We start from the raw sequence: 15,027 nt of genomic DNA, 5'->3' as shown, positions 1-15,027 counted from the left end.
CGAGAAAATAGGAAGTCATCAAATAATCAACTGAGCAGGACCTGAACATTTAAGAATGAATGACTCTAAGTTCAACCCATTTTGGAAAATCTGCTCAAACTTCATCTCTTTCATTAAGCTTTCTCTGAACAATCCTGTTCACAGTCAGTGTCTTTTATTTTCCTGTTGCGTGGTAGATAGTTTCTCACACAATTATTAAACTCTGATCATTACTGTGGACAGCTTAGTATATTATCTTCTCAACTACATTACTCTTTGAAAACTGGGTTCAGAGGTTGTATCAGTTTGCATTATTCATGGATGATACTCTAACTCTACAAGTAGGTACCTAATAAATATTTGCTTTGTTTGCAGATAGATAAATTACATTAAATAAGGAGGAAAATCACTTACGACATCACGGAAGAACTGGCAGGAAAAGCCTTCTTTTTTTGTAGCCTTGAGCCACTGGGCTGAGAGTGCAGGTAAACCCGCCTTCAAGGAAAGGCTCAGGTTAGACAGAAGTGAAGGCAAAGAAAAAGTATACAAATGAAAATAGATTGAAAAGATAATGTTAGAGAGATGAAAACATTTATCAATAAAAACAAATACTAAGAAACCAATACAAAAAGTCAAGATTTAATTTTATGGGTCAAAAACTCAGTAATTTTACTAATTAGTAGTAAGAGTTTCAGAAACAGTCACTATAATTTCAAATTGATTTTGTATTGCTGATTTGAAGTAGTACCTTGGAAATAGTGGTTCTAAATTTATTTGGGTTCCTTACATGGTTTTGGTACCAAAATACCATATGATGTTTTTTCTTTTCGTCTCAAGGCAATATTTCTAAGCCAAAGGAGTTCCCACAAAGAGCACATAAAACCTTAGCTCTTGGGAAGATATTTCCTTGTAGACACCAGGATAGCTGTGAGAGTAGCTTCACCGAACATGTATTCTACCAGACACTCTGAGCCTCTTGGTGGTTAGGCCACAGTCATGCATGGGATTATATCTATTGTAAGTGCTCCATTTTTACCCTGACTAGTATAAAAAAGGTTGTTTTTTTTTTTGTTTTTTTTTTAAATCAGCATCAGCTTTGGAAAGCACTGTTTTATGATGCATAACATTAGGAAAACTTAAAATTACATGTACTAAGAGCAAAATCAGATCATCTCACTGCAGCAAGTGAAATTAAACCTCTTTTTTTTCTCCCCCAACAAGCCATAGTTAATGTCCAATTACTTGCTGTGAGTTGATGATCTGGATCTGTTTCTCCCATTTCTGAAAGAACTTGTCTGTAATATTCAGATCAGTGTTCCCCTTTTCTGTTTTGCTTTCTGCATTGTTGAGCAAACCTAACCACTAAGGGACATTTAATGCCATGCCTGGCATTGTGATTGACAGAAACTCACATTTAGCTCCTAGAAAGACTGTTCTAACATTATGCGAATTGTAGTGAACATTTTTAAAAATTGTGAAGGCACAGAAAACAGCAGAAGCTTCATTCTGTAAAAAAATTTTAAGAACACAGAATATAATTTGGTAGTTATTGTAAAATATCTTTCAGAGAACTAAATTTACCCTGTTAGTTTAAGAATATAAACCACTTGACATTTATAATACTTCAACCATAAATTATATAGATCAGTCTATTGATGGGACGGCCTGGGGATTATACTGAGAATGCATAAAAAAACAAGTCTCCTTTTATGTATTTTAAATACAAATTTTTTAAATAAGAATATTTTTGCTGTTCCTTTTAACATACTCTTAGGTCTTAATGACTGTAGTTAAGCACCCTGTAGTATTACACATCACCAAGAGCCATCTCAAACTCAGGTGGTTTTGATTCATGTCTCATTTTCTTCTTATACTTAAAGGACAAGGTCCTTAAACCCTTTGGGCCAGAGCACTGTTATCTAAAAATGGTAATTAAAAATCTCTACCTCCATCACAGAGTGCTGGCAGATGCAACAAAGAGAACATACATGAAAATAACTCTAAGTTTTAAAGTGCTATTATCAATTAGAAGTAAAAGTCATAGTTAGACAACTATTCCCAGACAAATAGTGCAAACTCAATTTCCCTTTCCCTTTCCTCTGAATACAACTAAATAAGCCCCCTGAAATCATTCAACAGACACTCATAAAAAGACTCGGGAAAGTGGTAGGAGTAAGGCAGATTGGCTGGGGACCTTAGGACTGCAATTTCCTAGGGCTTTCTTTTATCTCCTGCCTCAGACCACACAGAAAGAAGGCCCCTAGCCTTGAATTTACAGCAGGCATATATAAACACAAAGACAAACAACAAGCAAGAAAAGCCTACTCGCTCTGGCCAAAGGGCACCAGGGACCTGGGGGCAGCCTTATCCTCAACCCACAAGTAACAGCAGTGGTAGGTTCCTTTGCCTTTGACCTACCTGTTGGTGGTGGCACCAGTAAAGCCAGAAAGGCTAACACATCCCCCAGCAGCAGCGGCAGCTGGATGTGCCTGCAGTGGTGATGTCAGTGAGGCCCCCGGGATTAACCTATCTTCTGCCCCATTCTGCAGTACTATGCAGGGAGTGAACACTGGTCAGATCATCTCACAGATAACATCTCACAGATCCAGCAACTCATATGCCTACTAGTGACAACAAGTGGCCTGAGGAAGCACCTTCTGCAACTTGCAGGTGACATCAAGGGGGATATATAAGGATCTCTCAAGTCAGAAGAAATAAACAGACAGAAATAGTATTGCAAGAGCAAGAGCTCTGAAAACTAAATTGCATTTGCAACCACAGCATACAAAATAGGCCAGAAGTCTACATAACAAACCAAAACAGGGAAACTATCTGCTAATCAGATTTTATCCTACATGTCCATTTAAAAAGAGTCTGTGTAAAATTTTCCAGGATAAACTAAAATATAATCCATCATACCAAGAACCAGGAGAACCACAAATTAGATGGCAAACGACATCTCATATCAGACTCTGACATCAAGAAAACTCAAATACTGGAAATATCTGAGGAGGATTTTAAAGCAGCAATCCTAAAATTGTTTCAACAAGCAATTATAAATTCTCTTGAAACCAGTAAAAAGAAATCTCAGAAAAGAAATAGAGGTTATGAAAAAGTACTACATATAAGTTATAGAATGGAAAAATAAAATAATAGGAATAGAAATCTTGTCAGGTGGGTTTAGTGGCAGAGTAGAACAGTAATAGAATAGTGAAATTGAGGTCAGATCCATAAAATTTACTAAAAGAATTCAACAACTTGAAAGCAAAGGACCATTTTTTTTTTTCTAATTCAACAACTTGGAAGAAATGGACCAATCCCTGTAAAACCACAGACTACTAAAACAAAAACAAGATGAGGAGCATAACCTAAATAATCCCATAACCATTAAAGTAATTTAATTTGTAATTAAAATCCTCTTGGAAAAAATCTCAAGGCTGGGGCATTTTACCAAACATTTAAAAAGAACTGACACCATTTTAACACAATCTCTTCCAGAGCACACATAAGGAGAGAATGTTTACCAAGTCATGTGGCCAGTATTACCCTGACACCAAAAGCAGACAAAGATGGTACAGAAAAGAAAATTACACAACAAGATTTCTCATGAACATAGTCACAGAAATAATCCACAATAAAATATTAGCAAGTTGAGTAAAGCAGCAACTATGTAGAATTATATAATATGTCCAAGTGGGACTTAGGTAAGGTTAGTTTAATATTTGAAAATCAATCAATGTAGTGGGGCCTTGGTGTGTGTCACACTTTATGGGGGCAAGACATGATTGTAAGAGGGACTTTACCTAACAATTGCAATCAGTGTAACCTGGCTTATTGTACCCTCAATGAATCCCCAACAATAAAAAAAAAAAAAAAAGAAAGAAAATCAATCAATGTAGTTGACCGTATCAACATTTCAAATAAGAAATAGCTTATATCACAGGGAAATTATCTATGTAGAAATCACAAGGAATCTACCCAAACTAACAAGTGAATTTTAGTCATAGGACCTAAAACTAGCACATCAAAATCAATCAGATTTGTATATACTAAAAATGAACTTAGAGAAAGTTAAATTAAAAACAAAATATAAAAAAAAAAAATAAAAAAAAAACAAAAAAAAACAAAATATCATTTACCTTGTTCAAAGAAAATGAAATGCGTAGGTGCACACTAAACAAAATATGTACAATGTAATTTTGCCAGAAATTACAAATTGCTGATTAGGTAACTAAAAAAAAATGGGAAAGACTTTTATGTTCATTGATCAAAACACTCAATACAGTAAAGATGTCAATTCTCTTCAAATTAATACACAGGTTGAATGTAGTTCTTATCAAAATCCCAGCAAGATTTTTGTAGTCATAGATAAGCTTATTCTAAAATTTATATGAAAAGGTAAAGTATCTAAAACAGCAAAAACAACTTCGATAAAGAATGAAGTAGGAAATATTGCTCTGTCAAACATTAAAGCTTATTACACAGATATAGTGGTCAAGGTTAAGTAGCATGAGTAAAGGAACAGACACATAGGTCAATGGAAACCAGCGGTTTCTGACAAAGGTGCACATACCATTCAATGGAAGAAGCATAAGCTTTTCAACAACCAACGTGGCCGTAGCAGTAGCACATCCATAGGGCCAAAAACAAAAACAAAACAACAACCCTCAACCCAAACCTTATACTTTCCACAAATTTTACTCAAAGCAGATCACAAACTTAAATGTAAACCATAAGAATATACAATATTTAGGAAAAAAGTATGAAAAAAATTTATGAGATGTAAGGCTATATGAAGAGTTCTTCTAAAATCAAAAACCTGATTCAAAAAAGGAAAAATGATAAGCTGGATTCATCAAAATTGAAATAATTTCTCTGTAAAAGATCCTGCCAAGGGAATGCAAAGACAAATAGAAGACCAGGAAAAGATGTTTGTAAACAACATACCTGGTAAAGGAACTCATATATAAAAGGGACTTTAAAAACTGAATTTAAAAGCAAACCAGGCAAAAGATATGACCAAACATTCTGCCTGTCAGGATACACATATGACAAATAATTATAGGAAAAGATGTTCAATATCATCAGCCATGAGGCAAATGAAAAGTAAAACCAAAAAGTAGTATCACAGCACATCTAACAGACTGGTTAGAATTTTTTAAAAAGGCACAGCAGCAAACGCTAGCAAGGAAGCAGAGAAACTGGATCTTCTGTTCACTACTGGTGGGAATGTAAAAGGGTACGGTACGGCATTTTCTTCTAAAACTAAAATGAACTTTCCATAAAACCTAGAAACTGTACTTTTAGATACTTGGCTAAGAGAAGAAACCTATGTTCTCATAAAAACCTATTTTCAAATGTTCATAGCATCTTTATTCATACTAGCTAAAAACTGGATACAACCCGCAAGTCCTTTGATGGGTAATGCTTACACAGACTGTGGTACACCCATGCCATAGTGCACTGGCACAGAACACAGCCATAAAAAGTAGAAAACTATGGAAATACACACCAGAATATATTTCAACAGAATTATGTTGAGTGGGAAAAGCTAATCTCAAAAGGTTCCATGGTGTGTGAGTCCATTTATATAATACCTTTGAAATACAAATGTTATTTGAATGGAGAATAGATGAGTGGTGGTCAAGGATTAGAGATTTGTCAGGAGGAGGACATGGGAATGACTGTGAAGATATAGTATAAGGGAGTCCCGTGGTGATGGAATTGTTCTGAAACACTCCACAAGTGATATAATCATTTGGCACTACACACACACACACACACACACGAGTACCAGTATAACTGGCAAAGTCTGAATAAGACTTGTGTATTGTACCAATATCAATCTCTTGGTTTTGATATTATATTTGTGTAAGTTGACACTGCTGAGATTTATGAGGGCTGTCTAGTTCCAAGTTCCTTTGCAACTTACTGTGAATTTATAATGCTTTCAAGATAAAAAAGTTTTTAAAAAACTCGTATTTAAAACATTTTGAAATCATTCTGCTACTGTGCAGAGCAGACAGATTTGATGATGTTAATATTATTTTAAAAGCTATATATATGAAGGAGCAAGGATGATATAACTCATTCCTAAATATAAAAGTAACTTGAGCCATTAAGAAACAAAGTAGGACAGAATTTTATAATCCTTACATAGCTATAACTTCATAGCTATAATAATAGTCGGAGGGCAAAATACATAAATAATTGGTACAGGAATGATATTCAAAATACTTATAAATTTTTGTGATCTGGACATCAACCAATCCATTATAGATAGCAGGGTCAATTAAAACAAATGCCAGCCACAAACAACTCAAAATTTGGCACTGTGCCCAGTGGTGGAAATTCCATCTTGCGTGATTTATTTTGGATAAAATGCACTATTTCGTCCTCAAACAGATTCGCATTCCTAAAATGTTGGTATTTCTGAGTATCCCTGAGCCAAAAATACTGGAGAAGATACTATTTTATTGGATAAAGCATACTTCAAAACACTGCTATAGAAAACATGTGACTAATTGGAGGAATTATCAGTCAACTAGAAAAGAATCAATTGCTTCTACTAAGCTAATTGACATTTCCCAATTTTTGACAAAAACCTCTAAAATATCAGTATAGAAACAAAAGAACATTCAAAGTGGTTCACAATATTGGAAGATAGGCATTCAGTATTTACAATATAAATGTTTAATATATATATTCAGAAATATATATATTCAAAATTTCAGAATATTAGGGGATATGCATGTTTTTCTTTACATACTCTTCTTGTATTGATTGTGTCTAAGTTGTAAGTGTGCCCTTCAGCCAGATAGCATACACTGTATTCGATAAATGTGAATTTATATATGCAAATTTTTACAATTTTGAAGTTTTAGTAGTTGAATAGTTAATATTGTTAATGAATTCTTCCTAGTGGAAAAATTCCAAGGTGCTTTACAAACATAATCTTAGCAGATTTATCAGATCAGTAAAAATACTTAAAAATACAATTAGTTTAGTTATACTTAATCTTCTTGAGAAATTAGGATCACTAATTATCAAGATTAATTTAATGAGAAAACAGGCCAAAGCCCCTGTTTAAGGGGAGATGAATTGTGTGATCTAGAAATAGAATCTGAAGTAGGAACACAAAAGTTGTGCATCTCTTAATCTGTGTGTCAACTATATAAAATGCACTTAAGAAAAAATGGAAACTGTTTTTCTACTATCTTAGAAAGGTAACCTCCTCCTGAAGAAAAGGTTTAATAAATATCATAAAGCATGGATTATGCTGTGTTTGTTCATGTGCATTTTATATGCAATTTTGTAAAAGATAAATTAAATAATAGTTCAAAGGGTTAGTTAATGCCAGTTGAAAGGTAGTTCTCATGCAGGTAAGTAGGTGAAGATTATGTGATTTTTTTTTTCTGTACTAACATAAGAAAACTCACTTATAATTTAGAGATATTGAATACAGAAATGAAGTCAACCAGTTCATACAGATGTAATCACAGCTTCATAAAAACTTAGAGACGGCTTAATAGGATGAAGGGGAACTCCCACCTCTGCATTGTATTAACATCAGGTGAAATTAGCTAGCCTGATTAGAAATGAAGGATTTGTTCATTTCCATCTATCCAGGACACTAGACTAGAGTAGACTAATTTGAAGCTGTCACAGTAGGCCAGCTATTCTGAAATTTTTTCCTCCTTGTCTTCTAATCAGGCTAAATTGCTGGCTCAGAGTATTACCTGAAAGGAAACAAGGTAAGCAGTTATTTAAAATTTATGGTGTAACAAACCCTGTGTTTCCTGTAAGTGAAACTAAATCTGCATGAAATAGGTATCATTCCCATTTTCCAGGTAAGAAAACCTAGGTTCCTAGAAAAGAAGCACTTTATTCAAGAGCCCACAGATCTGGGTTTGGGGCAGAGTTTTCTCTGACTCTGAATCCTAGACAATTTCTTCTCCTCAATATAATTGTGTGGTTTAACTAGGTTTAATAACATCTTAACTTTGAGAAAAGAATGGCTAGTAGGTTTAATTCACTTTTGATTTTACATTAACTCTGATTCTTGTGGGGTTTGTTGCCACAGGAATGTCTGTGATTGGATGTATCTCAGGAGAAATCCCATACCATTGAATCTGAGGAGACAGACATGATGGGGTTTTGTATACAGTTCAACCAATCTTGCATCCAAATTATTTAACAGTTAATTGCTATTTCTCTGATATTTTCAAAAAGATTATACTGGCTTTCTAAACAGCCCTCCCCTAAATACTAAGATTAGCATCCGGTACTAGGTGGAGACATTTTTGTTCTGCTAGGCTGACTGATGCTAAGACTCCAAAAATTCAGAGTTATGGCAAATGCAAGGAACACAATAATTTCAGTATTTTTAACTGTATTGTGAGAGAAGGAAGTTTGTTTGTACATTTAGTAGCAGTATCATCCTTGAGATAAAAAGGCAAAATGAATGCTTTAGTATTTAATATGTATTTGTACAGAGCCATCCGTGTTTCTTTTATCCCTATGATACCATTGAGAAAACACTTGCTAGTTTTTTCTCTCACCCAAGAATGATTTAAGTGGATTATCTCTCCTCCTATCTCACTTTCTCTTGACTTCCTTCCTCTTGTAACAGCTGACCAAGGAATTAACTTTATGCATCTATGTAAACAGATCTGAAGATGCAAATCTTACAAATCCATACCTACGTCTACCTCCACACGACCTTACATACATGCATACATAGTATGCACAGATACACAATGTGATATATAATCTTCAGTGATTAAAATACAAATTATGAAAACGATTTACGACATGCAGCCCAGTAAAGTCTAAAATGTACAATTTAAAAATTATATCACTGAAATTTCTGCTTCCACGTATGATAGAAAGAGAAGCTGATAATCCATGAAAAAATAGAAAAATCTGGAAAATGTGAAAAATAAGCAATTTAAAGGGATCAGAGATGGCAGAAGCCACAAGGTCTAGAAGGTCTCCTCCTCAAGATTCTTAAGGGAAGAGAACCCTGGAGAGGTAAGGGAAAAATTTGCAACTTGTTTTGTTGATTCTGGACTTTCAGAAGAGCCCAGACTTGGCCTAGAAAGAAGGTCATAGCTGGGCTTTAGAGAAACCAGCAGAGAGTCGAGGAATCTTGAGGGATTGGAGTGACAAATATAGATGTGAGAGATTTCAAACATTTAGCCAATTATCTCCTGACATTTGTCAAATTCTGAAGCTGCAGTACCTAAGAACAACTAAGCGAAACCACTGAAAAGCACCCCAGATTTTTGATAGTCTTGCAACCCTAAGAAGAAAAATATTGAAAATGTTGGCATTCAAGACCTGCCAAGAGAAAAGCCACACATGGACACAGTGGCTTAGGGTTTGTCCTGTGGATCAATTCAGCCCACACCTATGAGCTAAGAAAAGCTTATTCACTTTTAAATTGTTGGGGAAAGAATTGAAAGGAGAATAATATTTTGTTATATGAAACTCAGATTTTTGATTTTTGTGTCCACAAGCAGAGCCTTACTTGTCAGAACACATCCGTGACACTTGTGGGTTGACTTAGGCATTTTTGCATGAGGAATAGTTGCAAAGAGACTGGATGATCTGCAGAGTTTAAAATATTTACTGTTTTCCCTTTACAGAAAATGTTTGCCAGCTTGCACGAGGCTATTAATTGAAAACCTTGGGGGGCAAACATTCTAAGAACATGGGTAAACCAGAGATTGATTGAACCAACCTCTGTTTTACATCCCCTGTACCCTCCAGTACCCTCAAGTTGGTCCAGTTCTGGATTGGATTAAGGTAATTAGCTTTCGTCCTATCTGCTTAGCAGAAGAAATGTAAATCTTTGCTGGAAAAAGATATTATCATTTGGTGCCTTTACCATTCCAGCATTCAGAAAATTACTCCACTAAGTTCATTTGGTCTGAGCTAAAGTATAACACAGATAAAGAAGCCTAACTTAACTGACAGGTTCAGTAGCAACTCATTAACATCCAATATTTTAAGCAAGTAATATTAATCTGTTATTTAAAGAAAAGAAAAATAAAACATAAGTAACAACATGAACTTAAAAGCAATTTTCTTGGCAAGACAATTTAAAACACATGTCTGGAATTACAGAATTCTAACTACATGTTAGCTTCCATTATAAAACATTTCAGTAATATACAGAATAAAGTCTATGAATTATTTATTTTGTTAAAAATGAAAACAGTAATTGACCAGTTATAAATCATTCTGAGCTAGAAACTGAACTCTAGGAATCATTTTCCAATGACACATGGTTCAGGGGCACTGGCATCATATTTTAGGCATCTACCACCCAAAGAAGACTCATAAAATACAGATGTGGGAAAAACTGATAACACTAGAATATTATAATTATGCACTATGTTATGCCTGTAATTCTCCCAGGATTTTAAAATCTGGCTTTAATAGCTTTTTGTCATGAAAAGAACAACTCAAAGGAGCAAGACAGCTGAGCAGTTCACTATATCACATAATTGCAAAATTTAAAAATTCATTTTAATTAAGATATACTAAGGTTCACATCTATGGCATAAGTAAATTGTAATTCCTACATACAACCAATCAGGTCATTTTAATTTTCAAACCATTATAATTCGCAACATGTCTTATTGGTGGCAATGAAATGTAACCTAATTGTGCACTAAAGTCCAGGTCACATAATAATTTTATGCTATGCATCATTGTGTTATTATGCAAATGATGCAGATATGGCTATGAATATAAAATTAAATATGGATATCAATTGAAATTCAGATATTTGTGCATTTATATATGTCCATATAAATTGCAATCTCTAATTTTTAATTTAACTTGGTAGTATACCTAGGCGTGAACAGTTATCATATAACGTAGGTTGTACAATTTCATTTGAATACTGTCTGAGAAAGCCAAAATTACTATTAAAATGAGAGGACTTTCAGAATTAGGACTTTTAAAAACTTTTTTTAAAGTTTAAATAGACTCTGTCTCTTTCTTCACTTTTCAGAGCTCCTCAGCGACAGGTGCCTCTGAACAGAGCTCTAATAACTTGATCACATGGTCAAATGATAAGTCGTCAGAGCAGTGTACCAGGGATCATTTTAGCTAAATTACAAGGGCTCATTTAAAATTAAACTCAGTGTTTTTAAAAATTATAAACATCACTAATAACATATTTCACCTATGTCATTAACTGATTTAAAAATAAAGCTTACATTTATCTAGTCCTAATTAAAAAAATTTTCCCCATACATAAAAACAGTATTTTTAAACAAGTCAATATCATTATGTTAAAAACCAGAAAATACTATAGTTAATCTAAGACATTCCTGTAATTAGTTATTTTATTGAAATGTTTGAATAAAGGACAGCATATAATATCCATCTATCTTTATAATACCGATTCCTGGATAACTGGCTAATGCTTTTGAACACAAAACAAATATTATAGTTCCACAATTCTGTTTCTTTTATGCATCATATCTGGTTCTAATTAAAAGATCAGAGCCCTCAGAGAGACATATTGTGAACAAAAAGTCTTTAGTAGGTGGTGGAAAGTCAGGCCAGGAGTCACAGGGAACCCACAGAGATGAGAGAGCTGTGATATTCAGCACATTCTCCTCAGAGAGAAAAAGCAAAGCCACATGGCCCTGCTGAAATGCCGAGTTAATCCTCTCCTATCTGAGCATTAAACATTCCGGCTCTAAAACTGTTTCAACTACATTGCTGCTTCTTTAGGTGAGACTCTCCTTTCAGAAACACAAACATTCTCAAAGCGCATTGCTGAGACACCATAAAAACTTAATAACCTACCATTTTCTTTGCACTCTTCTGGAGGTTTAGCCTTTTTCGCAAGTCGAGGATCCAGCCATGATGTTGTCTTTGTGTTATGGCTGAAAAGAAAAGAGATCACTCTGAACAGACACATACTAAAAGGAATCAAGTTTATTCCTTAAGAAAAAAAAAAAAAAGCGGGGTTAGTCCAACAAAATTGCAATCGATACACTTAATTTGCTTACTGGTTCTGAGTAGCCCTGGAGGTGGTGTAACAGTAATTGTGAAGGCAGCTGTAAATTTGGCAACCTCAGCTCCCTGTCCTCAAAGCAGCTATTTTTATTAAAATCAACTAGAATGTTGCCAAGTTAACCTCATTGAAAATGCAGAACTCATCCAGAGCAAAAGGAATTTATTACAAATACAGGATTCTCCAGTTGGAAAAGCACAGTCTACAGGCTCTGATAATGTTTCCTGAGTTTTTAAAAGAATTATTTTCATCCTCAACCTGTCCTTTCCATAAACAGTTGTTTTGTTACTCTTTAACTACAGAGCTGGCAGGAGCAATACAGAAGCGATGCAAATTACAGCATGTTCTGGGGATTCTTACATTTCCTCAAAAAAGTAATTAATAGCCATTTTATTAACTCACATTAGGCTACCTTCCCTCTAAATACTTTCAATGCAGTTAGGAAGGGAGGGGAAAAAAATGTCTACATTCTAATGTTTCTGGAATGAAATTCGCAAAAATAAAACATGAAATGTTTGTTTTGAAAAAAGTGTTTTGTTTATATGTCTTTTGCCAGAAATTTAAAAAGCAAAGGGAAGATGTTTTTAGAACAGAGTTAAAGTGGTCCTGGAATCACCTGAGCTGGATTTATTAACAATGCATATTCTAGATCCTTAGGGGACTACCAAATCAGAATCTTTGAGGTGGGGCTACAAAATCTCCATCCTTAGCAAGCACTCCAAGTAATTCTCATGCACATTGTAATTCAAGAACCACTCGATGGCTCATAACTGGCCATTGGAGCTAAAATATTTATTGTGTGCAGCTGTCTCGGGGGATCTCATCTAGCAATGGCCAAATTAACAAGAATGTGACATTTGTGAGGGCTTTGGGAAAAGAACGAGCAAAGTCGCAGGTGTGGGAAAGTGTGAGGTTTATACAGGGAATAGTTAGAAGGCCAATGAATGGAACATGAAAGGGAAGATAGAAAACAGACTGGAAATAGAAATTAGGGTCAGATAATAGGAACACTTGAGCACAATTGCAAGGGGGTCAAAATGATAATGATGACATCAATTTCACAAATATTCTCTTTCTTCAAAGAAAGTTTATCATATCAGAGCCACAAATGTTAGCTAGATAAGTTGATAAACCAATCTGCACATAAAAGGAAGGTCAGGGAATTCACCCAGGCGATAGGGACTGGTAGAGACTAGGTTTCCTCCTAATAAGGGGGATTTCTTTTCTTTTTTTTTTTTCATTGTTAGGGATTCATTGAGGGTACAATAAGCCGGGTTACACTGATAATAAGGGGGATTTCAAGTCAGGAAGTGGGGGCAGGAGTTAAGATGAGTGGTAGAAAGCTGTTTCAAGCTGTGAGAGCGTTCTTCAGATGGTGTTTCTGGATGATCATCACATCTGCCTACCTGTGGAGTCATCTTTGATTTTAGAACTGTGACATTAAGAGCCTTGGGTCATGAAGTTTCTGTCCCTGAAGAAGATCCCCTGTTATTTCGACTTTCTTGGGAGGTAATGAGAGAGTACTCTTCATTATCTTCTTCACATTTACAACTCTTCAACCATATATGCCTCTGAACAAGGCTGTAATAATTTGATCGGATAAAGACTATGAATTTGATCAAATGATAAATCATCAAGAGAGCATGACAATTTCTATTTCCCCCCAATTTGACCTTTGTAAAGTCTGACCATGCTTCATTATCAAGTTTTAGAAGGATATAAAGTATTGCAGACACTTTTCATCTGGTTCTGGCCATTGTTTGTATGATGTAAATACTATATAGTCTTTTTTCTCTGAAGATTTGAAGCCCATGGATAGATTGTGGAATACCATAACCAGGAAAGGAGCTGAGCTCAGGGGCAAAGAACACCCTTGGGCATGACAACCAGCAAGTGCGGAACCAAACACAGAAAGTCAGAAATGCCTTCTTCCGGAATGGGCACATCTGGACCTTTGACCTGCTTAATTTGGCTTGATTTGTTAACACAGGCACCATGTTCCGCTAGGGGAAATGCAGCCATAAAGGCATTGGTTTAGGAGCCATTAGGGTTCCAATAAGATGTATTTGCTGATCCAAGAGATCTTAGATCATAGACAGACTGGCTGATGGACAGCCAAGATGAGGGTCCTGTGGGCATCTCAGAAGAGGAAGCCGTAAGAGCAGGCACTAAGCCATACTGCACATCAGTGTCACCGTGGGTACTGCAGCCTCAGGGTAGATCAGTGTCACTGTGGGTACGCAGCCTCAGGGTTGTCACTGTGGGTACGCAGCCTCAGGGTAGACCAACGTGTGGAGATAAACACCATACCCATCCTCTCACTTCCTTCCATCACCTGACACAAGTCCCTTGCCAGATCTTCTCCTGAGCCACGTCTTGGACCTCAGGTTCTAACTATGCTGAACATGAGGGTAAGAGGGACACTGAGTTCAGGATTTACTGTTTTCAAGGTAAAAAAAAGTCAATTTAAAAATGCTTTTTATAGGCTGGGCACGGTGGCTCATGCCTGTAATCCTAGCACTCTGGGAGGCTCAGGCAGGTGGATTGCTTGAGCTCAGGAGTCCGAGACCAGTATGAGCAAGAGTGAGACCCCCTCTCTACTACAAATAGCCAGGTATTGTGGCAGGCTCCTATAGTCCCAGCTACTAAGGAGGCTGAGGCAAGAGGAACTCTTGAGCCCAAGAGTTTGAGGTTTCTATGAGCTATGAGGCCATGGCATTCTACCCAGGGTGACCGAGTGAGATTCTGTCTCAGAAAAAAAAAAAAAATTCTCTTTATAGACAAGCCTCAAAGTGTAAACGTGTATACGTGTGTGTCAATGTCTATGTTTCTAGGAGGTAGGAGGAAATGTTCGGAGGTAGATAAGGAAAATAATTTTCCCTTCTTTCTGTTCTCACTTACTTCTTCCAAATCCTTTCCCCACTTTAGAGAACAGTTATTTCTAGGACTCTAGACATATTCACAAAAGCAAACACAACCATGGAAAAGTATTGAGGGACAATTAC

At 35.7% G+C, this 15,027-nt stretch overlaps 1 protein-coding gene across 6 annotated transcripts in view; it reads right to left on the bottom strand.

Annotated features, from left to right (window-relative positions):
* The window catches only part of MAGI2 (membrane associated guanylate kinase, WW and PDZ domain containing 2), a 1,522,816-nt gene that overhangs the window by 497,472 nt on the left and 1,010,317 nt on the right, over window positions 1-15,027 (bottom strand). For all 6 annotated transcript variants that reach the window (XM_053609528.1, XM_053609530.1, XM_053609531.1 and 3 more), the window contains one exon: window positions 11,812-11,891. In XM_053609528.1, coding sequence (XP_053465503.1) covers window positions 11,812-11,891 — 80 coding nt within the window. The remainder of the gene's footprint in view (window positions 1-11,811; window positions 11,892-15,027) is intronic.

This window comes from Nycticebus coucang, chromosome 11 (genome assembly GCF_027406575.1).
Source record: "Nycticebus coucang isolate mNycCou1 chromosome 11, mNycCou1.pri, whole genome shotgun sequence".
NCBI lineage: Eukaryota > Metazoa > Chordata > Mammalia > Primates > Lorisidae > Nycticebus > Nycticebus coucang.
The sequence above is the reverse complement of the archived record's forward strand: the minus strand, read 5'-3'. Positions and strand labels throughout refer to the sequence as shown.